Source organism: Alternaria hordeiaustralica (genome assembly GCF_023758085.1).
Source record: "Alternaria hordeiaustralica strain BMP 2776 chromosome Unknown scaffold_1, whole genome shotgun sequence".
NCBI classification, from domain to species: domain Eukaryota; kingdom Fungi; phylum Ascomycota; class Dothideomycetes; order Pleosporales; family Pleosporaceae; genus Alternaria; species Alternaria hordeiaustralica.
Window position 1 is genome coordinate 4,210,012 of NW_026056773.1, and position 23,047 is coordinate 4,233,058.

Consider the following 23,047-nt stretch of genomic DNA (forward strand, 5'->3'; position numbering starts at 1 on the left):
GACCCTCACACGCTATGCTGTGCCGTGGGAGCGAGAGGGACTCACGCCGTCGTCTTGGTAGTTTTAGTAGTGCAACAACGAGTCGAGAAACCGTATAGACCCTGTCGAGGCCCATCAAGTTATTGTCTCAAACCCGACCAGGGCAAATGCAGTGAAAGTCCCATGGGGCTTAGCGAGAGACCCACCTATTCGAGGGCGTCCGGCACATGCGCCATCTTCCACGTGGATGCGAGGAACGCGATATGCGGGCTTATTACAATCAGCAAAACAAAAAGTTAGTGATGCATCGTGATAGTGGCGTCGCTCAGTAAGCATGAGTAGCTGTTTGATAGTCAAACTATGTGTTATGGATAGCTGGTGCGGGAGGTGCGGCTCGCCATCGGTCCTTTCTTAGCCCAGCCGAGAAGCAAAACTCCACATTTCAGAGTCGTTTCTGACAGGTGCCCCGGCTGCTAGTTAGCGACCTAAGGTTTTAGGAGACCAATCAACGGGCACTAATTTGGGAGCCGTGAGGGTTCAGATGCCGCGGAGCACGACAGGTTCAACCATGTGCGATTTGCAGAGTCGGCGAGCATATGGAAAGGCGTAAAAGAGGCCCCACGCTCTGCATTTCGCTTTCGGATTCCTGTCAAACTTTCCTTCTTCTCTGAATAAGCCAGGTGCATGATGGCAATTACAGATATCCAAGGCAATGGGTCATACCCAGGGCTTCTCGTGTTGTCAGCTCTGTTAGTATCGACCTACGTAATCGTTACTGGAATCTATCGCCTCTACTTCCATCCACTCGCGGCGTTCCCGGGGCCGTTCTGGGCCCGCTTGACTGTGTTCCCGTCATGGTGGCATACTCGTACTGGCGACCGACACGTTTGGCTGTATAGTCTGCAGGAGCAGTATGGTATGGTGGCCTGATTTCATCCCCAGAGTCAGTAAGTTGTTAACGATTGGCAGGACCCGAGTTCCGGTATCGTCCAGACAGTGTCGTGCTCAACACGCCTGCTGCTTTCAAGAAGATCTTTGGACCAAAGGGCAATGTTAAAAAAGGCCTCTACTACGAAGTGTGGCCACGCAATGTCCACACTATCAACACATGGAGCACCACCAGTGTTGAGGTGCACTCGCGCAAGCGTCGTGTGCTGAACTACGCTTTCTCAGAGGCGGCGCTGCGAGATGCTGAGGTCTTCCTTCACGCGAACATCGATCGATGGCTGGAGCTCATTGGTCAACAAGCGCCAAAGGCTGGCGAGTGGACAGCCTCTATCAACATGTGTGACTGGATGAACTGGCTTGTTTTCGACATCCTTGGTGACTTGTGCTTCGGTAAGAACTTCGACATGAAGGAGCCTGGAAGCGATCTCCGCCACATCCCCGAAGTCATGGTTCAATTCATGGAAATTCTCCATCCAGTTAGTCCCCTGCATCAGATCATTGATCGACCATGCTGACATTCCAAAGATTGCATTCGGTCCGTTAGCCAACGCTTGGGTATGGATGAAGCCTCGTGGGCTCGACAAGCTTCTGGAGGTCGCCTCACCGCCAGTAGTCAAGAAGTGGCAGGACTTCGTTGAAGGATGCCTTGAGAAACGGTCCGCGGTCGAACACGAATTGGAGAAGAATCCCAAGTCTGAGGGTGAGGTCCGAAAGGACTTCTTTCACTGGCTCTTCAAGGCTGTTGATCCCGAAACTGGCAAGCGTGGCTACAGCGAGCATGAGCTCTTCGCTGAGTGCGAGTTGCTGACCATTGCTGGTTCCGATACGACATCTGTCGTAATGTCTGCCGCCTTCTTCTACCTGGCTCGTCGACCGGAGGTACAGGCCAAGATTGCTGAAGAGGTCAAGTCGGTCTTCTCAAGCTATGACGAGATCAAGTCTGGTACCAAGATCATGTCCTGCAAATACCTCACCGCGTTTCTTAATGAAGCCATGCGCATGACACCACCAGTCGCAGCAGAGCCCAGCCGTGAGGTACTCCCTGGCGGAACAACTGTCGGTGATCACTACTTCCCCGCTGGCCTCCACGTCAGCACCGGCCTTTACTGCCTCAGCTACAATGAGAACGTCTTCCCGGGACCCTTCGAGTTCCGCCCTGAGCGCTGGATCGTAGACGAGACTGGAAAGGAAGGATCCTCGGCTGAGAGCGTGGCATTGGCGGAGAACGGTTTCTGTGCGTTCTCATATGGAACTAGGGGCTGCGTTGGAAAGAACCTTGCCTGGCTGGAGATGCGACTTGTTATTGCCAAGACACTCTGGATGTACGAGGTTCGGCCTGATCCAGAGAACAGACTTGGTGGAGGCAACCGAAATGGAAAGCCTGGGCGACAAACGGAGGATCAATACCAGATCTACGACATCTTCGTGGCCGGCAGGAAGGGACCGATGCTGCAGATGCGGAAGAGGTAATGTCGAGTAAGATGAGCCATTTGTGCAGACCGAAGTAAAGCCTGAAAAGTACGATAGTCATCTTGGCTAGCCAATTGAGCATATTCTGATCCCTTTGAGAACGTTGTCCGTGTACGACACCACGTGTCGCCAGGTGCGTGCGCGTGTCTGTGGTGTAAACGGTGGTGCGACCATTCGGTCCCTGACGATCCTCAAAGAACGGACAGCCGTTGTACATGTGTTGCGCACATTCGAGAGTGTCGTCGCGCAGCCTCGCTAGGTGATCTGATGTTGTTGTCGCCTCAGAGGGTTTGCTGCTACCGTCAGCGCCTGCCCAGAAGGACGTCCACGTGACGTTCCTAGCGGGGCCGATCAGAGGAATCTCCTCAAGCTCCGAGTCCGGTCCTTCTTTCTCCAACTGCTCAACACCAACAACGTCGAATCTGTATTCCGTCGTGCGACCGTCGTTGTGCCCAATACGATATGACGATGTTTTTGGCCCCCATCGCAAGCCACCGGCATGCCTCAGACGGCAATGCCAGGCGAGACTCGAACGCCATTCGACCGCAGCGGCACAGCGCCGTATTTTTAGCTCAGCTGGCCCCCAAATCCTGACCGGTCGATTGTTGTGATGGCATTGCTACAGCCTGGAAAGCAATGCATTCCCTATTGTTACGCTCAACATTCTGAGCTCCTTCATCGCTACTGACGCCTTTGCGCAACGCCGTCTTTCTGACATCGAATATCAGGCTGTCAGCCTTCAATCTGGAGTTACGCGGGTTGATTAGTATAGAGCTGAGCGGCTCGTCAAGCCCCGCGACGCCAGCGCAAATCAAAGGCACGGCGAGCTTGATTCCACGACAGCCGTTCGCTTCGCCTGGACTGCACATGGTGTGCCGCACTAGAGCAGCTTTTCCTGCCTGAGTAGGGCGAAAGCATCCGTGGGCGCATATTGGTGTGATGGAACCAGGCTGACCGGTGCAACGCATAGGCTGCAAGGTACCGCCAGCCTCGTGCAACATCTTGTACGGTTTGGTGATTTCCCGCCTTTTTTTGTGGCTTCTCTCTTTCCTTTCACTCCGTTCGCTTTCGTCCTACGGTCGCTACACATTGCAAACATCATTGTACAGTACAAGAACGTGAGCGCAAGCCGCGCATACACGAAACGAAATGCGGTCACCATCCGTCGAAGGAGTACCATCCCCCCTCCTGGTTGGCTCCCCGAACAGTAGGAGAACCTCCGATATTACAGTTCCCTCTGCTTTGCGCGTCGGCTCTCCAACAACTGGCGACACCCCACCCATATACGCTCGGCCACCATTGCGTCGCAAGAACACGTCTGGCGCCTCCGACAGGCTCTCGCAACTCTTTCCGTCCCGACCGTCCTCAGTCGCCTCAATTGCATCTCCTAGCAGCACCCCTGCATCAAGACGTCAGTCGTTTCCCTCGCCTCTGTTACCGGCCGCAGAACCCTCGTATCGCATACCACGCGCTCCAGCGCCGCCCTCGTTTGCCCAAGAAACGTCATACAACCCTGTGGCGAGCGTGTTTACTCAAGATCGCGCATCACCGTCGTTGGGCAAGAGCAACAGTAGGACCAAACGGGTCCTCGACCGAATCGCATCGTTGCACAGGGGAGCCTCTCATGGGGGACGTTACAACCGACTGGATGATGAGGAATCACAACCCGGCAGAAGACGCCTTGTAGGAGTCGACGAGGGGGACGAAGCAGTCGGATATGATCTGAGCTCGCTAGGCGGTCTGCCGCTGAAACCATTCGAGGCGCAATCGCGGACACCGGACATACACGAAGGGCAAGAGCGTGACAGAGACATGGATGAAGCTAGTCACGCCGCAGAATTTGAGCGTCTTGAAGCGCAACTCGGAGCTGGCATGACTTCTGTGCTCCATGTTCCGTTTGAGCATACCCCAGCGGGACCAGTACCAGGCTTCTTTCCAGGCCACCGACGAATTCTGACAAGAGCGGATGTAGTAGACGAGCAGGCCAAAAAAGCCCAAGACGAGGCTGAGACTACCGGCAAAGTCGTTGCTGTTGCAGCAGATGTCCCAGTCGATATCAGCGAATTCACAGGAGTTGCTCGCGACTTCGATTCTATGAGAAATCTGACCGCCGAGGCCGGTCTCATCAGCAGTTGTGCACAGACCAGCTACTTCTTTCCTGAAGGCAAGTTCCCCCTACATGTGTCGACAGATAGGATCTAACACGCATGCAGATCCCCAGATGCCTTCATGGCGACCCCTTACTATGAGCTCGTGGTGGATCCTTATGCTCACAGTCCTTGCACTTGTACTCGCTGGTGTACAAGAATACTTATGTCAAATTTCCTTACGCCGTGTCGAAGCGCATCCTGAGACAGGCGGGTTGTGGCATTTCGTGAAAGTTGGCGACTTGTCTGTAACGCAATATTTCACCTGGCAGTACGCGCCAATCATCGTTTCAGTCTTTTACGGCGTCCTCTGGCAAATGTCGGATTTCGAGGTAAAACGTCTGGAGCCATTTTACCAGCTATCCAAGAAGACAGGCGCAACTGCGGGAGAATCGCTTAACATGGACTATCTCACCTTCTTGAGTTTCTTAGTACCGCTAAGAGCACTGCGTCACAGACAGTACGCCGTCATTTACAGCTCGCTGGGTACATTGGTCGCTAGTAGTCTTGTACCTGTCTTGCAGAGTGCTTCTATGACTATGTGGCCACCTGAGAAAGACCGTAAGCTTAAAGGCTATAAGGCTGTGAGAGTCGAACCGGCCTGGTCCCGAGCGCTCTCGGCGTGCCTTTTGATAGTTGCAGCCTGTGGAGGAGCGCTGATGTACGCAATGCAGAGGAAGAGCGGCCTGCAGTCGGACCCCAAGGGTATCGCGGGTATCGCAGCCATGGCTACGAAAAGCCATATTCTGACGGACTTCAAAGGGCTCGACCAGGCTTCTTTGCCTCAGATACACAAGCAGCTTCGCCAACGAAGATACATCTTGCACAAAAGCTCACTCTGGCAAGGAGAATACATAACGAAGAGCAAGGAAAAGACTCTTGAGCACGGCTCCGATCCCAGGCCGCTCATGCTTCGTCTTTGGGCGGGTGTGCCTTTCATCGGCTTTCTCATCCTGTTCACCGTTGCGGTGCCAGTCTTCACATTCGTCAAGGCGATGAGTAGAGCCACACAGAAGGTACCCTGGATGATGACGGGCCTAGCAACTGTCATTCGCATACTCTGGAACACCATGAATAGCGACGTTCGCATGCTTCAACCTTTCTATATCCTTTCTCTGCGACACGCCCCAGCCAAGACTCTTACACTTGACTACGCCGGTACGAATCCTCTATGGCTGCCCTTCGAAGCTTTCTTCAATGGGCATTACCTTGTCATGCTCGTCGCCTTTGGATCCATCTTTGCGGAGATCCTAACGGTCTGCGTAACCTCAATCAGCGTCGATGGCAACAAATTTATGCCCGGATTCGGCGGTCAAAAATCTGACGACGACCACGACGGCAGCAACGACGATGCATCTGATCGTTATAACACGGAGCAAACCTTTCGCAGTTTCTGGTCGAGCTTAACGCTCACCATGCTCATCCTGATCTATCTCATCGGCATCGCTCTTCTCACCTACGCGAGGCGCAGTCAGAAGTTCATGCCCAGAGAAATCGGCACCATGGCCTCCGTCCTCGCTTTCATCCACCAGTCCAAGTTGTTATTCAGCTTCATTGACACGGAAAAGCTGAACTCAAGGGAGATGACGAAGCACCTCGAGAAGAGTGGGAAGACGTACGCGTTGGGCTGGTTCCAGGGTAGAGACGGCGAAGATCACTTGGGCATCGACGAAGAAGAGATCAGCAGCGCGTACGTCTTTGGCAAGGATTGGACTGAGGGGCGGCTGAGACCAGGTAGAGATCTGACGTGGGAGGTTTATTAGACGCGTCGTCACACGATATAATGCATCTCCCTTTCCATCGACATCAAAGAACGCGCATGCAATTACTGACGTTGACTCCCCACCCCGTATTCACAACCCTAGCGCCGAGACGCCATTATGCTGGTATAATAATCCGTTTCTGACGCGTACGTGCCGCGTCATATGTCCCCGCTCCCGTCTCATCCTCAACTCCATCGCACGTATATCCTCATATCCCCTTCCATCCCACCTCTCCTAACTCTGCTCCCCAACATTCCCCACCAGCCAATCCATACCCTCCTGGACACCCCGCCCATCCACCGCACTACAAGCCACAATACTCCAATTCCGGTCTTTGAGCTCCCCCAACTTGAGCGCCTCGCTGATCTCGCCCGCGCCCTTTGCGCCCGGTTGATCTTGTTTGTTTGCGAAGACGAGGAGGGCGGCGTCGCGCAGCTCTTCTTCGTTGAGCATGGCGCGCAGTTCTTCGCTAGCGGTCGTGAGGCGCTCGATGTCTGTGCTGTCGATTACGAAGATTACGGCGGCGGTGTTGGCGTAGTAGCAGCGCCAGTAGGGGCGGATGGAGGTTTGGCCGCCGAGGTCCTGGGTGGGTGGTGTGTTAGATGGTGGCTGTAGATGGGGGAAGGTAGGTGGTTCTGGAGGAGGGGGAGGTGGGAGGTGAACTTACCCAGACGTTGAAATTGAGGTTCTTGTATGTGACGGATTCGACGTTGAAGCCTATTGTTGGTATCGTTGTGACTACCTCGCCAATCTGGAGGGCTTGTTAGCCTCCGTGTACCTCGTGTCCAGACCCAGGATGCATATTGTTTCCATATTCGCATGCCTCCTTTCTTTCCTCCTTGGATATCGCATACCTTTAGTCTGTATAGTAGCGTCGTCTTTCCAGCGTTATCCTGCATTTGTAATCAGCACCATGCCTCCATACTGGCATGCTGAGGTGTCCATACCAGCCCCAGAATCAGTATCCGTATCTCCTTCTTCGCCCATATCAGCTTTGTAAACGTCGATAAGTAGCCGCCCATGTTGTTCTCCCTGTGTCTTGTCCGCCCGCTCGTGAGGTCCGTTTGTATGCGGCGTTGACCGCTGGTCTGGTGGTTTCGGCGAAAGGCACGGTTTCGAGGATGTCGGCGATGTGACGGTTTCGTGAAAGTGTTTGAATTGTTATGCGATTAGCTTGGAGAGAGTCGGGCGTATGTTGTCTTATGGGTTGGAGTGTTTCAGTGTTGCTGTCTGTCCATAAAGTTAGGCTGTCGCGTGCAAACAGGACAAACAGACCGAGGTCGTCGGCGGCAACTTTTGCCGATGTTCGGGCGGACCACGGGTAGAATGGATCTAGCCACGTTCCAGTTGTCTAGCGTTACACTACAACCCCATCATCCACACCATGCCTTACAATCGCGATGTAGTCGTCAGTTGCATCGAGAGGCACTATGATTTGCTCGTGCGCATGGCCTACCTCGACCCGGACACGATCCTCCGCCCGCCGCCTGAAGGTTGGACTGATGAGCAGCTCGCTGTTGACACATTACAAGAGTGGAAACGGTCGGACAGAGTCATTGATCTCTTGCGTCACTTGCCTTATCTGAGCAAGAATATGGGTGACTCTAAATACGAGGTCTATATTGTAACGGAAGCATGCAATTACCTTCGCAATTATGGCTGGCTGAAAGATGCGGACAAAAAGAAGGCTATCAGGCGTATGTCGCCATGCGGAGAGGGGCAGGAAATACCTGCTGGAATGATACCGTTGAGTCAGGGCAACGAAGCGACAGTGTGGATGATAGATACGGACCAAGGTATGAGCCGCATACAACGTGCATCACCGGATATTGACAGGTTTCACTAGGGATAATCTGGCCCATGGGACCGTTCATTGTAGACCGTAGTGCACCAGATGACCAGTTTTGGCGGCAGGCCGCAAAGCCTCGAGAGGTTCAGCAGTACTTCGATGAGCTCTACGACGAGATCGAAACCTTGGTCACCGTTCCTGTACCATTGACGCGAGGTAGCGATGCATGGTACAACGAGATGGTGGATCATCGAGACAACAATGCAAAGGTGAGTGCGATCCTCTCGGCGAACGTGACCGGAAGACTCATCAAGCAAATGAACAGCTACCCAAGCGCTTGCTGAAAGAGTATGGTTGGCCCTCAGCTTTCAGAAAGGCAGAGTATCTCAAAGCTCTCGAACAAGAACGTCTCGACGCTAAACGCAAAGAAGCGGAACGGAAAGAAGAAGCCGCGAGGAAACATGCACAAAGGCGTTTTATAGCAGTTGACAAGACGTATGATTTGCGTTCCAAGAATGGAAGCGCTGACAGCACAAAGTGACAAATCTCACGATAGATGACTACGCATTCTCCTATCTTCTTATTTGGGTCGGTCACACGCATTACCACCGCTTCCGAACGTTCGAGACGAACAAACAGCCTCATGTACGAAGTTATATAGCAAGACAGTAAGCATACTCTGGCCAGATCTGAGTTCCACAGTTCTCTCCGTCAGAGCCCAGGACCGGGTTCAAGGCATACAGCACTTCGAGGGCAATACCGTTGTCGTTACCGATACTCCAGCAGGTATCGCCACTCTTAGTAACCATCCACCGCTTACAGTTTGCGGGGAAGCCTCCCTGAGTCTGCGTAGGGAGCGGGGCAACCACCGTGCTTGTTGCCGGCTGGCTTGTCGTGGGGGTGGCAGTGCCAACACAGTAGTAATATCCGGCCCAGATCTGAGTTCCGCAGTTCTCTCCGTTAGCGCCCAACACAGTATTCCATCCATACAGCTGTGACAGCTCAATTCCGGCACTGTTGGCAATCTCCCAACAGCTTGCTCCTGTCGCAAACTTGTTGCAATTAGGATCGATACCCGACTGTGTTTGTGTTGGCTTTGTAATCGGCGCTGTCGAACTTGGGCTCGTGCTAGGCTTCGTAGATGTAGGTGATGGCGACGTGCCATCACCACTCGTGGCAACGCAATAGTAGTAGCCGAGCCAGACTTGCGAAGCACATCGCTCGCCAGCACTACCGAGCACCGGATTCAGCTCCCACAATCTCTGTACGCTGATCTTGGCATCGTATGCAAGCTTCCAACATGCGGCCTGGGTGTCATTGGCCATGATCCAGCGGGTACAACCGGATGTTATACCCTCTTGTATGCTATCGGCAGGTATTTCTCCACCGTCTTCGATTATGGGAAGGGATGCCGTACTTCCTGGACCGCCGCGAATTGGTCCCTCGCCATCGTCGGGGATTTCTGAGGCTGGTGGACTGATCCAAGCACCGCCTGGAGGACTAAAGGTATACTTGTCAGCTTCTATTCAATGGATGGGAGACTACAGGGCTGACATACGTTAAGCAGATTGCCTGACCAACCAATAGGTGGTCACAAGCACCCATAATGTTGGGGTTCCAGCTTGCGAGCTGAGCGAGCGTGACTTCATTTGTCGTGTTCGAAAGACCTTGAGCAATTGACTCACTAATTCACAGTAGTGAGCAGCTGATACGAGAGAGTGTGTAGCAGAGATACTTACCACGTGTCGTTGGTCAAGACTCGGTACAATGTGCAAGCAAGAGGTATGCACACCTCTCCATCCGCATCGCAGAACTCATTCTTCGTTGCAACAGCCGCTTCCAGCGAGGCGATCTGGTACTTCTCCGCAATCTCATCACAATTGAGCTCCTCTTCACGATCGGGTCGTAGATCCACCATGCGGCCTCTGCATACTGTCGACGTGGGTGTGGGCGCGCTACTAGTAGTCGATACGGTAGTTGACGGGAGTGCCATCTCGGGCTCATCCGTCACGCGCGCATAGGCTGGGCCAATCCTGGTAACGAGCTCGCCAACAGTAGTCTTGCAAACGTCTTGAACATCTTGAAACTGTTCGACGAGATAGTCGCCAAACTCTGTGTCTTGCAGGTAATCCGATGTTACGCGGGCATGCAACATCTTGAGAAAGCACTCGGAGCACAACAAGTCGTCATCGTATAACGTTGACATTCGGCTCTGGTTTGCGCCAAAGTCGGCGCGATTGAGACACCATGGGTCATTGGGGTTTGCTTCGCAATCCATTTGGATCACATCTGAGCCAGTCCATTCGTAGGACTCGACTAGGCACCACTCATTAGACGATGAGCGCATACAAGCCATATCAAGTCCCTCCAAGATACGACCGCTCAGCGATTCGGCGGGCACGTATCGGTCGCCCGAGCGGTAATAGTCGTCAACGCAAGCTGTTGCGACATTCTGCCGCCAGTCTGCTGCATCGGACATACAGCTTGCGGTGCAAAGTGTGGTAACATCGGCTGGTTGCCAGTACACTTCGTCGACCTTGTGCGTCCATTGCATCAAGTCGTTATCGCATGGCAGCGTGGTGTTTCTGAAAGGAATCAGTTGATATTCATGAAGCATGCTTGGGAAGAGAAGACATACAAGACGGATACACATCCGGAAGATATCCCTAGAATTTGCGACATGGTTTCTGCCGGGATAAGGGGATAGAGGTTAAAGGCTGAGGCGGAAGCCATCAAGCCTACGTTGATCAGCACGCGGCGAACAGGGTTGTGAGAAAACATTGTGGCCGCTGAATCTATCTGCAAAGAACTTCGACCTAAGTAGAGGACGAATTCGACCGTTTCTTAGAGCTGAGTATGCGGCGATGAGAGAGTGCTTGAATTGGGGATTGGTCGAGGTAGCATAACCAGCCTTCCGAGGTTTGGTCTCCGCGGATACCCCGGCCGAGCCATCAGAACGCCAGAAATAAGTCATTGCAGGGCGATAGGAGTGGACACTAGTATGCAATGCTCCGCCGGAGTTACAACTTTCTCTGATCTTCACTTTGGCTAATCAATCAATTAGCAGCCGTGCGGGAACTTGGAAGGTGGTCAGCTAGATCCTTGGCATCCTTCAGTACCTTGCATACATAGTGGATATGCGGCATGGAACCCGCTCGCACGCATCCTGGCGTCTATGTGCCGCCTGTCTTAGGCTGTCGCGCATTTAGGCGGTTGCGCGGTTATGCCCGTGGCGAGGCTGGCACGGATGTCCCGCTCGATTTTTGTCCAATCCATGTTCCGCCCAGTCTTATCGTCGGAAGACCCACGCCTCACGCTAGCATTGAGTATCAACTTGTGCACTAGCATGCCGGAGGTTGTTCTCTTTTGGAAGGAGCTTCAATCTAAGGATCCTCCGTCTGGATTTTCATCTACCGGACCGTACTCTAGCGTTAGGCGACATGGACGGTAGCGCAAGCCCAATACCTACAACGACATGTGCGAGTGTTGATCTACTTTGGCGAGAACAGTATCGATGCGATTATGGCGGGTCTACCCGGGACGCCGAAGCGTTTGGCAATACGGACCACATTCTCCTCTCATTCACATTTCCTAACGGCTTTCGCCATACTTCTTGAGCAGTGAGAAAACGCACCCCCAAGTTCCCCTTACATTCGGTCACTCAATATGCGGTCTGCACTTCTTCAGGGCTTAGTCCTCGGCCTTTGGCTCAAAATTAGCCTTGTGAGCGGTCAAAATGGCTCTGCTTTCCAGAACGAGACATTCGACGGCGAGGTGGAACAATCGTACTTCCTTGTCAATTCGGCATTTGGTATCTTGAGGAACAATATCCCAGCTCAGGCTCTGGATCTTCCTACCGGTACCTGCAACGATCAAACGCCATGTGTGAATGGTGCATGCTGTAGTAGTGTAAGTAGCTGGTATTGATCCAAGACCAAACACTGATATGAGATAGGTCTCCGGACTGTGCGGATACTCTCCTTCGGAGTGCGGAGCCGGAAACTGCTCCTCTAACTGCGATGCCAAAGCAGAGTGCGGCCAGTACGGCAAGCCTGGCAAGCAGCAGTGTCCGCTCGGAGTCTGTTGCTCCGAGTTTGGGTACGTGTGATTACCTCGACCGCTCCTTTCTCGCAGCTGACGTTGGCACGTAGGTTTTGCGGTTCGACATCCTTATTTTGCGACAAGGGATGCCAGAAGGACTTTGGAGGCTGCGGCGACGTCAAGCGACCATCTTGCAGCAAAGATGGTGGTAGCGTCGATGGCATAAACATTGGCTACTACGAATCGTGGGCCAACACTAGGGCATGCAGCAAGGTGTCTCCCGAAGACCTCAATCTTGATGGTTTTACGCACCTCAATTTTGCCTTTGTCTTCTTCCATCCCACCACTTTCGACATTGTTCCAATGGACAAGAACGCGGGCAAGCTGCTGAGTCGCTTCACCAAGTTGAAAGAGAAGAAGCCTGGACTTCAAACTTGGGTCAGCGTGGGTGGATGGTCCTTCAACGATCGTAAGTGATACTTGTTCGAACCCACTAGTATTTACTGACTTTAGTAATCTAGCCGGCCCATACCAACAGGCTTTCAGCAACATGGCCAGTACAGCAGCAAATCGCAAGACCTTCATCAACAAGCTCATCAAGTTTATGGACACATACGGATTCGATGGAGCTGACTTGGACTGGGAATACCCTACCGCTGGTGAGCCAAGATTTGCATCTCCGTCGCTTTCACCCAGTACTGACATTTGGAAGATGATCGCGGAGGCAAGGCCGGCGATTCAGCCAACTTCGTTCTGCTGTCGAAAGACATCAAGGATGCCTTTCGTGGAAAGTACGGCTATACCATAACGCTGCCGGCATCCTATTGGTACCTGCAACACTTCGACGTGTCCAAGCATCAAGAGTCTGTTGATTGGCTCAACGTGATGTCATATGACCTTCACGGTGTCTGGGACGCCGCATCGAAATACACTGGGCCCAAACTCGCAACTCACACCAACATCACTGAGATCAACATGGCCTTGGACCTCCTCTGGCGCGCGGGGGTCAAACCAAACAAAGTTGTCTTGGGAAAAGGCTGTAAGTTTGCTTTTGCTCACATTCTGCGTCTACATCATCTGACTTGTTGGGCAGATTACGGCCGCTCGTTTACCCTCACCGATCCGAGCTGCAACAAGCCAGACGGCTCATGCACGTTCTCTGGAGGTGCCAAAGAGGGTCGGTGTTCGAAGGCTTCCGGCATTCTTACTCTACAAGAGATCCAAGAGCTCATCAAGGAGAAGAACCTCAAGCCGGTCCATGATCTGAAAGCCGGAGTCAAATGTACGAGGAAAGAGCAGAAAAAGCTCCACAAACGGTTCGCTAATCATCGCGACAGGGATACAATGGGACAATGATCAATGGGTTTCGTACGACGACCAAGATACTTTTAGGCAGAAGGCAGAATTCGCGAACTCGCGGTGCTTGCGTAAGGAGTGACAAAAACATGTGCAACTTCCATACTGACGATGCGTTTGCAGATGGACTCATGGTTTGGGCTATCGATCAAGTCGACCAGAACGACAAAAGCCTGAATTACCCCGACGAATGGACCGAAGACGACATTGCAGCAGCCGAGATTTTCATCCAAGACGAAGCCGCCCAGGGCGTTTGCTACACGACGCCATGCGGCGAGAAATGCGCGTCAGGAGAATACGAGGCTTCGCAAACGAACGGCCAACCCGGGACGCTTTCAACAATGGACCGTTGTGGCAAAGGACAGTTCCGTCGGCTGTGCTGCGCCAAAGGCACTAATATGGGCAAGTGCCGATGGCGCGGCTACCGTGGTCTTGGCCTGAGCTGCACCGGTGGCTGTGCCAAAGATGAAACGGAGATCACGCAGAACACCAATCACCACTCGAGCACCGAGGATCAGACATGCTCTGGAGGAACACAGAGTTACTGCTGTGCTGGCTTCAAGCCCCCTATTACTAAAGAGCAGGTCGAAGATGAGGTCAAGGACAAGGCCAAAGAGGCCGCTTTGGAAGCAGCCGAAGCGTTAGCCTTGGAGGTCGCTGCCACGGCCTTTTGCAGAATTGCCATCACGGCCGCCTTGACACCGCTTACCTTTATCCCCCTTATTGGTGAGTTGCTCCATTCTTTGACCTGAGCTGTTTTCTAACTTGAGTGATGCAGGATGGATCATACGACTCGCCGTCCAAGCCGCCGTTCCAGCTCTTGCTAAAGTTTGCGCCAAGGGCATTGCAAAAGCAGGCAAATCCGTCTTCAAGTTCCGCGGAAAGGATTACGATGTGAAGCTCGACAAACCGTTGACTTCCAAAAAGGACCGCGATCCACCCGCCACCTTCACGAAACCTGCGGCAAGGTGCTCCAAGGTCGACCCCAAGCTCGCGGAACGTGCCCGCCCATTAAGACCCTTAACAAAGATCAACAGAATACAGGGAGATCCTCATGAAGATATCAAGGTTAGGACTTGTATCTACAGTGAAGACAGCGGGGAGATTTCCATGGGCCAGGCTTGTCTGCACTACAGTTCTGTTATAAGCCGTCGACCTGCTCTCAGAAGATTGACGTGCGATGGTAAAGATGGCATTAACATTCGCGAGGTTAAAGATTCTTATTACACCCAACACAAGACCGAGTGGATCAAGGGTCACATGCAAGGTGACCCAAACCTGTCCTGCCAGCGGGACGAATTCCCACCCGCCGTGATTTGGCAAGCTCGCGATAGAAATGTGTGGATTCGCCTCATTCCCTCTGGGCAAAACGGCGACGCCGGGCACCTGTTCAGCCGTATCTGCGACGACAAAGTGGCTACTAAGACGGTAAAGAGCCTGGTTGAAAAAGTCAAGTGTGATAATGGCAAAGTCGTCGAGAAATGGGACCACACGGAGTACGCACAGCTCCAGATTTTCAGCCTGGAATTCTCAAACATGCCGAGAGATATTGTCGATCAAGGGATCACGGCCAATCCGTGCTGGCCCAAGGACCTCGTGGACGACCCGGGTTTCGCTCTCATGACCAACGATCCTTGGTACGATCGTGCAGCCAACCGTCCCCGCAAGAGACATACGGCAAACTACGGAAACCCAGACTATGCTGGCCTGGGCTACCCTCCGGGGCCCCCCGCCGTCAAGATGAAGCGAGGCCTCGGCTTCAGCCCCGAAGACCTCTACGTCGACGAAGGAAACTCGTCTCGCCTACCCACCGAAGAAGAGCTGCGCACCGAATTCGGTCTCGTGCGCTGTCAAGGCGAAGACTGCGAGCCCGAGATGAAGCAACTTGGTTTCGCCTCTCTGCCCATTATCCCAAACTCGTTTGTCTGGCCACCCAAGTCTCACGAGCCGAGTACTACGCTGGCGGCTACGCCAACAATCACCGTGGCTGCTACTGCGTCTGCGTATGCGCCGACGACTACGAGCACGGTTGTTCAGGCTGTTACGCAGGTTCTTTCTGCGGCGCGCGAGTTGATTACCGAGTCGGTAGAGTATGCGTTCTATGATGAGGAGGACTAGTAGGAGAGCTCTTAGAAGGGGTGCAAGAGCGTACTTAAGTGGGACAGAATGGTGGAGAAGAATAGTTGCGCTTCACAAGTCGCCGATAGGAATACATATGTATCCGGTGTTAGCTTCTCTTTCTTATAATATGTCAGTTCTCATGTTGGGTACATGCGGACTTCGGAACGTGTGAGTCGCTCGTGTGCGTCGGGTCACCACGGTACCATGGTTAACTAGGTATAGTATGTTAGACAGAAAGCTTATATCTTAGTAATTTAACAACGTCGCAACAAAATGATCCTCTATCGATGATTGCGTCCCTCAACCAGACTGCAGATAACAGAAAGAGCGAGGAAAGAGGTTCCTGGGTAGACCTCGTGATCGCAATCTCAGTTCGCTTAGCTCGAGCGCGTCACCTGTGCGCGTACGGAGGTAATGACCGAGAGCACATTTGCGCTGAACGTCAATATTGGCAGCAGTTCTATAAGCTACCTTTCCGAAAGGCTTAGTACGATACACGAAGACTACATCCCTTTGGAAACCATGGTCTCGCATGGTGAACCGTGTGTCAGCCTTAGCAAAATAGACCAGTCTACTGCCAGACGTAGTCATTGTCCGGTAGCAGGAGCCTGAACCAAATAACGATCCTCACCTTGACTCAATGCTACGCATTGTGAGTCACTGCGTTCCTGGCACTGATATGTTTTGCTCGCTTAAAGTGCCACTTGGATATGTTGGATTATTCTTTGGTCTTGCGACTGGCTATCTAAGAGGAATAAGAATACTTGCCACTGGTAGAGGTATAAGGTCACACGGTCAGGGTGAGTCTATCTGCTCATGTTTTGGATGCGCAAACACGGAACGCACGCGACACCATTTCTCTTCTACAATGTTCTTCAGATAGTATATAAACTCACATCTCCTGCCTCCTCTATCCTTCCATTCGATTACATCCACACATGTCCCAAAGCCCAAAGACATACTATTCCAAACTCTTCTTGCAACACGCAACCACATCCACAATACAAGCAAGCACAACCCAAAACCACAACATGTCTTGCCAACGCCTATCAACCGTCCACGGACTGGCACCCGAAAAGCTCATCAAACTCGCTTTCAAGTTCCTCCCCTACCGCACTCTCCAAGCCGTCTTCGCGACGCTTCACCCCGCTCAACATCGCATCTTGATGCAACAACGGCGCCGCGGAGTGAGTCTGCACCATCTAGCAGACACACTATACTACCACCAAGGCGCCACACTGTCGCGCCTGTCGCGCTGGAACGAAATGACGAAGCTGCAAATGCAGCATGAACTCCTCAAACGAGAACACCTCGACGAGGGAGAGGAAAAGAGCTTGAGCGAATGGAAACTGAGGATCAGATTGGTGTGCCTCATGACTGAGGAGAGGAGGGCGTGGAAGGAGGGGAAGGAGCAGAGGAGGGTGGAGGAGGAGGAAGACAGGAGGGCATGGATCGCCCAGTGTAGGGCGTATGAGGAGGAGGATGAAGGTGAAGCTATGGATATTGCTGTCGCCGCTTCGCAGGAGGGAGGTCAGGTGGTATGCGGAGATGGTGAAAGGTCAGGGGCTTGAAGGTGAACCGCTTGTTTTGGAGTTCGTGTGGGTCATCGCAGCAAACCCATTGGTGTTGGTGTAGTCGTCCCACAATTTCGCCAACGAAGTCGTCTTCACTCAACCAATGTTACTACCAGACCTCTTACAATGCCGTTAATGACCACAATATTGCCAACGCTGTGAAATTGATCTGCCCGCTTTCCCTTCTCCCGTGCTCTGCCGCACTCTCCGAACGTGGTACATTCACTTTCACTTCCAGAGACTTGGTATCACATCACCTGCATCCACTAACCTGAGTGAGAGCTCTCCCTAATGAATGCATGCTTGTCCTTCTTCGCCGCCCACTTGCCTCCCCTTCTCAACTGACCGCTTCCGAACCTCTTGGATTACTTTCAACGACCCAGTCGCCGTAGCAACAAACATTTCTCCTTCTCAGCTAATCTTTCACACTAGCAAGATGTTTACATCGCTCATCGCAGAGATCAACGGCGTGGAACCCTCCATTAAGAAGACTACAACCCAGATCAAGTCAGCGACTGCGCGAAAGCGTGCCGTCGCGGAGACTACATCAACTTCGGCGCCATCACTTCGACAGCGCGCAGTCGCTCGTCACCCGCAACAGCGTCAAGCCATCGATCGGTACATGGCTGTTGCGCACAACCCATGGAGGGAGCCAAAGCGCCTAGCGAAATCCTCATACGAGGTAATGAAGCAACAAGAGCTTCTCGAGGAAGCGCAGATCCGAGGGCTTGAGATCGACAACGGGGATAAGACATACCTCGTAAACATCTTGATCATCGACGACGAGGCCTACGCCAAGCTAATGGAGGTACTCGGTTGCCGCTTCAGAGCCGCCGACTTTGCACAGGGCGAAGTGAAGCTTTACAACGAGGGGCTGAAGCGTACGCGAGCTGAAGCAGAGGCGAAGCAGCAACAAGCGATCCGTGAGATGCATATGATTGCAAAACGAGATGCGCGCGTCAAGGCCGAGAAGCTGGTATGGGAGAAGAAGCAGGCTGAGAACAAGGCTGCTGAAGCCAAAGAGCAAGAGCAGCAAGCCAAAGAGCAAGAGCAGCGGAAGCGAAAGAAAAGCGGCAACATAGATTCTGGTTCCCCTTCTGCCCCCAAGAAGGCCAAATCCAAGCATGCACCGGCGGTTTCTTCGCGCTCAAGAAAGACTGGCGCCAGCAAGGCATCATCAGGCGATGGGAAGTTTGTCAAGATGAGTGTTGCCAACGATACGAAGGATGCGCGCGACGATGACGACGATGAAGATGAACTTGGCGACTTCATTGTTGATGACCTGCCGCAGAAGCCGAAGCGCAAGAGCGATGTAGGCGGCATGGCAAGGAGCAGGTTGATTGCTGGGTTTTGATGGATGGCATATCTTCCTTTTTCTTGCTGTCGTTGTTGTTCTCCTTCTAGTATAAGACAACGATGTATCGTAGTTCCTTATGTACAGCATTGTTTCGGGGAAACCTTCGTGTTGTAGTACTATTGCGCCGTCGGAGTATCCGTTAGCGCAGGATTGAGTCAGCCCCAGCGCTTACGGGCACTGCTCTCCGCCGGCGCAGCGCAAATAATTGCAAATTGTTAACTTCATTACGACATGGATTTACAGCCACACAATATTCGTTTAGACGGGTAAGGCATGCCGAGCTCTGTCGATCGGTGTGTTTTAACCACACTCTCGGCTAGTACGTCATTCCCATAGGGTGCCTAACCGCGCCACGTACATATAGATGCATTCTCGCAAGTCCAAACGACCAAACGTCTACGGCTTTACTCTTATTCTACGTCAATATGTGGACCTCTAACAACCCAAAGTTGCTGCTCCTTACGATATCAGGACTCCTCACCACAGCGGTCGTCAATGCGCAAAACTCCTCCTGTCGAGGCTTTTTCGACGAATTCACGGCCGTGAACTCAACCGGCCAGCACGAATTTACTTGGAACTCCTCCTACGCCGGCGACGACCCGTGGTATGTCTCTGTCATCGTCGGATCTCGCTATGACGATGTCAGAGGACATGTTTACATCTCCGTACCTGGAAACGTGCCCAACGGTACCGAGCTCTGCAAGTATCAGTACAGCAACATCAATGCGACGTTAGAAGCCGGAGGGGAGAATAGCTGTAGCGGTGTGATCAGCTCCGACTGCATGGACCACCTAAACAAGGCACTTAGTGATACCTCTGGTGCCTCGAATTACTGTCCTAGTAAAGATACTTCGTCCGTATCAGATGAGTTCAAGAAGGCGTGTCCAATGTTGAGTGGCGGTTCACACAGTACGTTCCTTCCCTTGCATCTGTACAAACCTCCCTTATTCTCTTTCTTGTTTCTTCTCCCGCGCACAACAGATACGATTGACTTGCGGCTCGGGAGCTGCAGCCTTTGTACATATAGCTGACAAGTTCGCACAGACACAGTCCGTCAAGACGTGACCAACAGCACGTGCGCCTACAACAACATGCCCGAGGAGGTGCAAATTCCAGACAATTACAACACGTTCGGGACAAATGCAGGCGTCAGCCCGTCCGATAACTTCTACGCCCCTGCGAATGAGACGTATGATCTCTTAGTGCGCCAGACGATTCCAGTCGTGCTACTGGGACGATTTGTTGACCCAGACTCGAATCTGGTGCAGACCAGCGTCGAGTTCGTGTGTATGAATGCGAACGACACCGTGGAGGGAAGCCGTGTACCGGAGGAGCAGACGCCGTGGGATAGTGCTGGGGCTGATATCAGTGCTAGGATGGTGGGATGGGCGGCCGGTGTGATGACAGCGGTGATGCTGGTGTTGTAAGACTCCGGTACATCGTGATGGTCTTTCATGCATGTAATCGATGATGATAGAGCAGAGAGACCATGTGCTTAACCCGGATGATACATGTATTGACTATCGGAGATAGCAGACTCACTACTGGGGGTTGAAGGTGGGAGGGGATGGCGCGCAGCTGGTCGCTTCGTTCGGAGATCGGCAAAACTCCGGCGCTAATTCCTGAGACGCGTGCATCGCGTCACCATAATTCGATCGAACGTACTACTCCTTCGCATCTCTTCCTCTATAAGATACCATCATTATCGCCTCGTCTTTATCGCGAATTTAACGCGCATTTACGATGTTGCATTGATTTGAGCGATGATCGCAACCGTTACGCGTTCGTGCAGCGCGTTTTTGCCCAGCCTCACCATGTGGAATATATCGGTACCGCTTTCAACGCACGGCGAATTGCTGCGCTACCGATGTTTCGCGCGGCATGCTCGTCTTTGCGAGCTGTGCGGGTTTGAAAGACCTGTTGACATTCCCTGGTAGCGAGAGGAAGCCACCCGCACCGTACGCTGATGACACAGTCACGACGTGCTGAAATTTCCTTCCTGGCCTCCATTTTCTCATTCCTGTGCCGACCTGCTCTCGACACGTCGTCCGAAAATCCACAGAAGTCGAAAGTATAGCTCATCACCTACACATTACCACCGTCAAGATGGCGTCAACGCTTACCGCTACTCATCAAGCCCTGGGCATCGCGGAACTTCTCGAGAATATCTTGCAACACCTCAGCTCGACAGATGCTTTGTCGAACAAACAGATGGTGTCCAGTACCTTCTATAATTGCATCAACAGTTCGTCCGTTCTCAGACAGATCTTCTTGCTTGACGCCAACCGAGTCGAAGAAGATGAAGCCGATAGCAAGCTCTACTTCCCCTTAAGCAATATCTTTCCCGCGTATGGATCTCATGAGGGGCGCGGAGGAGTCCCTATTCCTGGATACAAATACCGACCTTTTATTTTTCTGAATCTCGCAGCCATCAGATGTTTTGTTCTTCCGGAGTCCTACTACATAGATCAAGCTGCGGTCAGCAGAGCTTATATTCCATCAGGCAAAGATCGGCTCCCAAGATTGAAACCCGGAAGTCGAGGTTGGGACTGGGAAGCTCCTATCACCCAAGTCCGTCCATCAGCCATACACCCTTTCATCGCCCGCAATCTTTGGATTTCAGATGGTTTCTTTTGGACTGGATTTGGCTCCCATGCAATAGTATTCATGGAGGACCCCTTACCCATTTCGAAATTGGGCCTCTCCTCGACCAATATCTCGCGAGCGATCGAGGACATATTGTTCGAGGTACAGAGAAGCCCTACCGCTAGTTGGATCAAATCTACGCTCTCGAATCCCGCTTTCACCACCGTCAGCTTGGTTATGCACCGGGAGATCTCAAACCGCTCTACCCGGGTACACTTTGTCCATCGCTTCAAAAGCTTCCGTCGCGCTACTGGTGTACTGGTTGACGATCTTCTGTTACTTCTCGTCAGGTACTTCGTCGAGCGGCTCGAATTTGCTGGGCGTTCGAACGCGCTTTACGTCCCCCAACAAGATCTTGCCGCGGCTAACGAGCTCACGAGACTACTGGACCCAGTCGGTTACTTCTACTTGGGCCAAGCCTGAACCAAGTTTGTGTTAGTACAAGCAGTCTCACTGTACGCCTGGTTTGTCTCGCGAGCTGTCTTTCACTTTGCTGGCTCGTGCTCAGGCTTGGCAACCCACATAAACGATTGCGTCGCACGGCCAAATGACTTACCTCTCAAAATACAACCTCTACGCGCTTTATTGAACGTTCGCTTTCGACCATCGGTAGGCTCGCAACGATCGATATGGACGACATAAACTCTCCTCTACTCGCACACGGCGATCCCGCCCGCGTCTTGGGCGTCACCGAACTCCTCGAGACTGTGCTCCGCAACCTAAGCCCGGGAGATATTCTCAAGAGCGCTCAAGCGGTCTCCAAGTTCTGGCGGGATTGTGTGCAGGGATCAACTGCAATTAAGAAGAAGTGCTTCTTGGTCGCCGACAACATGAGCGAAGAGGAGACAGACCATCGACTGTTTCTGGGGGCGGGCCTTCCCGACTTGGGCAAACCTCTAGTTGCAGACTGGAGTCGATCGCGACATACTAGGAGTATCAGCCACATGACAGCGGTGACACCGGCTACTCTTCGCGCCTTCTTCGCAGACAACCCAATGTCTCGTCGCGGTCAATACAAACAGGCTATCCAAGATTACTTCGAGAGGCTGGACAACGACGGAGAGTTGATGCGCTTGACGACTAACATGGGCCGTGAAGAGCGCATGTACGATGGCAGCGATTACGACTCGCGTCCCTACGAGTCCCTACTCGACATGTCACGTGCGAATCCGCTACTTCGCCGATCGTGGAAAGGAAAAGGCTCAGTTGTCTTCACCGGCTACGGAAAACACCTCATCTTCGCTCTTGGCGACAACTACCCTGAGGCCTGCGACTACTTCACACATATCCGAACATTCCTCGAGACTGTCGTCCATGCTAGGAGCGCCGACCAGTCGAAGCAAACCTGGAACACTGTCCAAATCTGTTCACCTGCCGTCACCGAGCTCACTGTTGCTATCTGGTTACCTGGAGGCCCGGACATGGCTCAAAGCTTTCTCAATTCCTCCGGTGTCACCATGCTCGACTTCGCACATATGTTCATCATAGCGGTACGAATGGCTCTACAAAGCTACGATTCAGTTGACGTGGAGCACTGGCTTGGCAACATCCATCGACACAAGCGAGGTGGCGCAACTTGGAAGAGGACGATGCGCTTATACAAGAAGGAGAGGGACCTCATCGAGAAGTTGGTGGATCACCTGGAGAAAGGCAGATGGTATCCCTGATTGCCATGGTTCTCGTCTGCTAAGTCAGTTCTCCAAAGTCACGATGTCTAGGTCTCAAAGACTTCCTGTTACATGGCCTGTGGTATTTGGGCAAGACTAATACAAGCATGCACTTCATTGTAGATAGTCGAGTGTCTAAAAGCATGTATACCTAATAAGACCTTGTATGTTGCAACGATCTCCTTGTCC

At 52.6% G+C, this 23,047-nt stretch overlaps 9 protein-coding genes across 9 annotated transcripts; 7 read left to right on the plus strand and 2 right to left on the minus strand.

Annotated features, from left to right (window-relative positions):
• Positions 1-833: 833 nt before the first annotated feature.
• J4E84_001354 (uncharacterized protein) lies at positions 834-2,397 on the plus strand (the record flags this gene model as incomplete). Its single annotated transcript, XM_049383986.1, has 3 exons — positions 834-836; positions 957-1,403; positions 1,453-2,397. The coding sequence occupies 3 exons, from the start codon at positions 834-836 to the stop codon at positions 2,395-2,397; spliced, it is 1,395 nt and encodes a 464-aa protein (XP_049249504.1).
• Positions 2,398-3,546: 1,149 nt separating this feature from the next.
• J4E84_001355 (uncharacterized protein) lies at positions 3,547-6,307 on the plus strand (the record flags this gene model as incomplete). Its single annotated transcript, XM_049383987.1, has 2 exons — positions 3,547-4,561; positions 4,611-6,307. 2 exons carry the CDS (start codon positions 3,547-3,549, stop codon positions 6,305-6,307), a joined length of 2,712 nt encoding a protein of 903 aa, XP_049249505.1.
• Positions 6,308-6,541: 234 nt separating this feature from the next.
• Positions 6,542-7,329, minus strand: ARL1 (Arf GTPase arl1; the record flags this gene model as incomplete). Its single annotated transcript, XM_049383988.1, has 4 exons — positions 6,542-6,889; positions 6,975-7,058; positions 7,162-7,200; positions 7,255-7,329. 4 exons carry the CDS (start codon positions 7,327-7,329, stop codon positions 6,542-6,544), a joined length of 546 nt encoding a protein of 181 aa, XP_049249506.1.
• Positions 7,330-7,691: 362 nt separating this feature from the next.
• Positions 7,692-8,440, plus strand: J4E84_001357 (uncharacterized protein; the record flags this gene model as incomplete). Its single annotated transcript, XM_049383989.1, has 3 exons — positions 7,692-8,004; positions 8,092-8,103; positions 8,154-8,440. The coding sequence occupies 3 exons, from the start codon at positions 7,692-7,694 to the stop codon at positions 8,438-8,440; spliced, it is 612 nt and encodes a 203-aa protein (XP_049249507.1).
• Positions 8,441-8,749: 309 nt separating this feature from the next.
• J4E84_001358 (uncharacterized protein) lies at positions 8,750-10,713 on the minus strand (the record flags this gene model as incomplete). Its single annotated transcript, XM_049383990.1, has 2 exons — positions 8,750-9,596; positions 9,836-10,713. The coding sequence occupies 2 exons, from the start codon at positions 10,711-10,713 to the stop codon at positions 8,750-8,752; spliced, it is 1,725 nt and encodes a 574-aa protein (XP_049249508.1).
• Positions 10,714-12,500: 1,787 nt separating this feature from the next.
• J4E84_001359 (uncharacterized protein) lies at positions 12,501-15,611 on the plus strand (the record flags this gene model as incomplete). Its single annotated transcript, XM_049383991.1, has 7 exons — positions 12,501-12,606; positions 12,659-12,796; positions 12,850-13,176; positions 13,231-13,419; positions 13,475-13,564; positions 13,617-14,219; positions 14,272-15,611. 7 exons carry the CDS (start codon positions 12,501-12,503, stop codon positions 15,609-15,611), a joined length of 2,793 nt encoding a protein of 930 aa, XP_049249509.1.
• A 1,034-nt stretch (positions 15,612-16,645) lies between these two features.
• J4E84_001360 (uncharacterized protein) lies at positions 16,646-18,542 on the plus strand (the record flags this gene model as incomplete). The annotated part of the gene is made up of 2 exons (XM_049383992.1): positions 16,646-17,172; positions 17,621-18,542. The coding sequence occupies 2 exons, from the start codon at positions 16,646-16,648 to the stop codon at positions 18,540-18,542; spliced, it is 1,449 nt and encodes a 482-aa protein (XP_049249510.1).
• Positions 18,543-18,970: 428 nt separating this feature from the next.
• Positions 18,971-19,972, plus strand: J4E84_001361 (uncharacterized protein; the record flags this gene model as incomplete). Its single annotated transcript, XM_049383993.1, has 2 exons — positions 18,971-19,454; positions 19,581-19,972. 2 exons carry the CDS (start codon positions 18,971-18,973, stop codon positions 19,970-19,972), a joined length of 876 nt encoding a protein of 291 aa, XP_049249511.1.
• Positions 19,973-21,820: 1,848 nt separating this feature from the next.
• On the plus strand, positions 21,821-22,858 carry J4E84_001362 (uncharacterized protein; the record flags this gene model as incomplete). The annotated part of the gene is made up of 1 exon (XM_049383994.1): positions 21,821-22,858. The coding sequence occupies one exon, from the start codon at positions 21,821-21,823 to the stop codon at positions 22,856-22,858; it is 1,038 nt and encodes a 345-aa protein (XP_049249512.1).
• Positions 22,859-23,047: the final 189 nt, after the last annotated feature.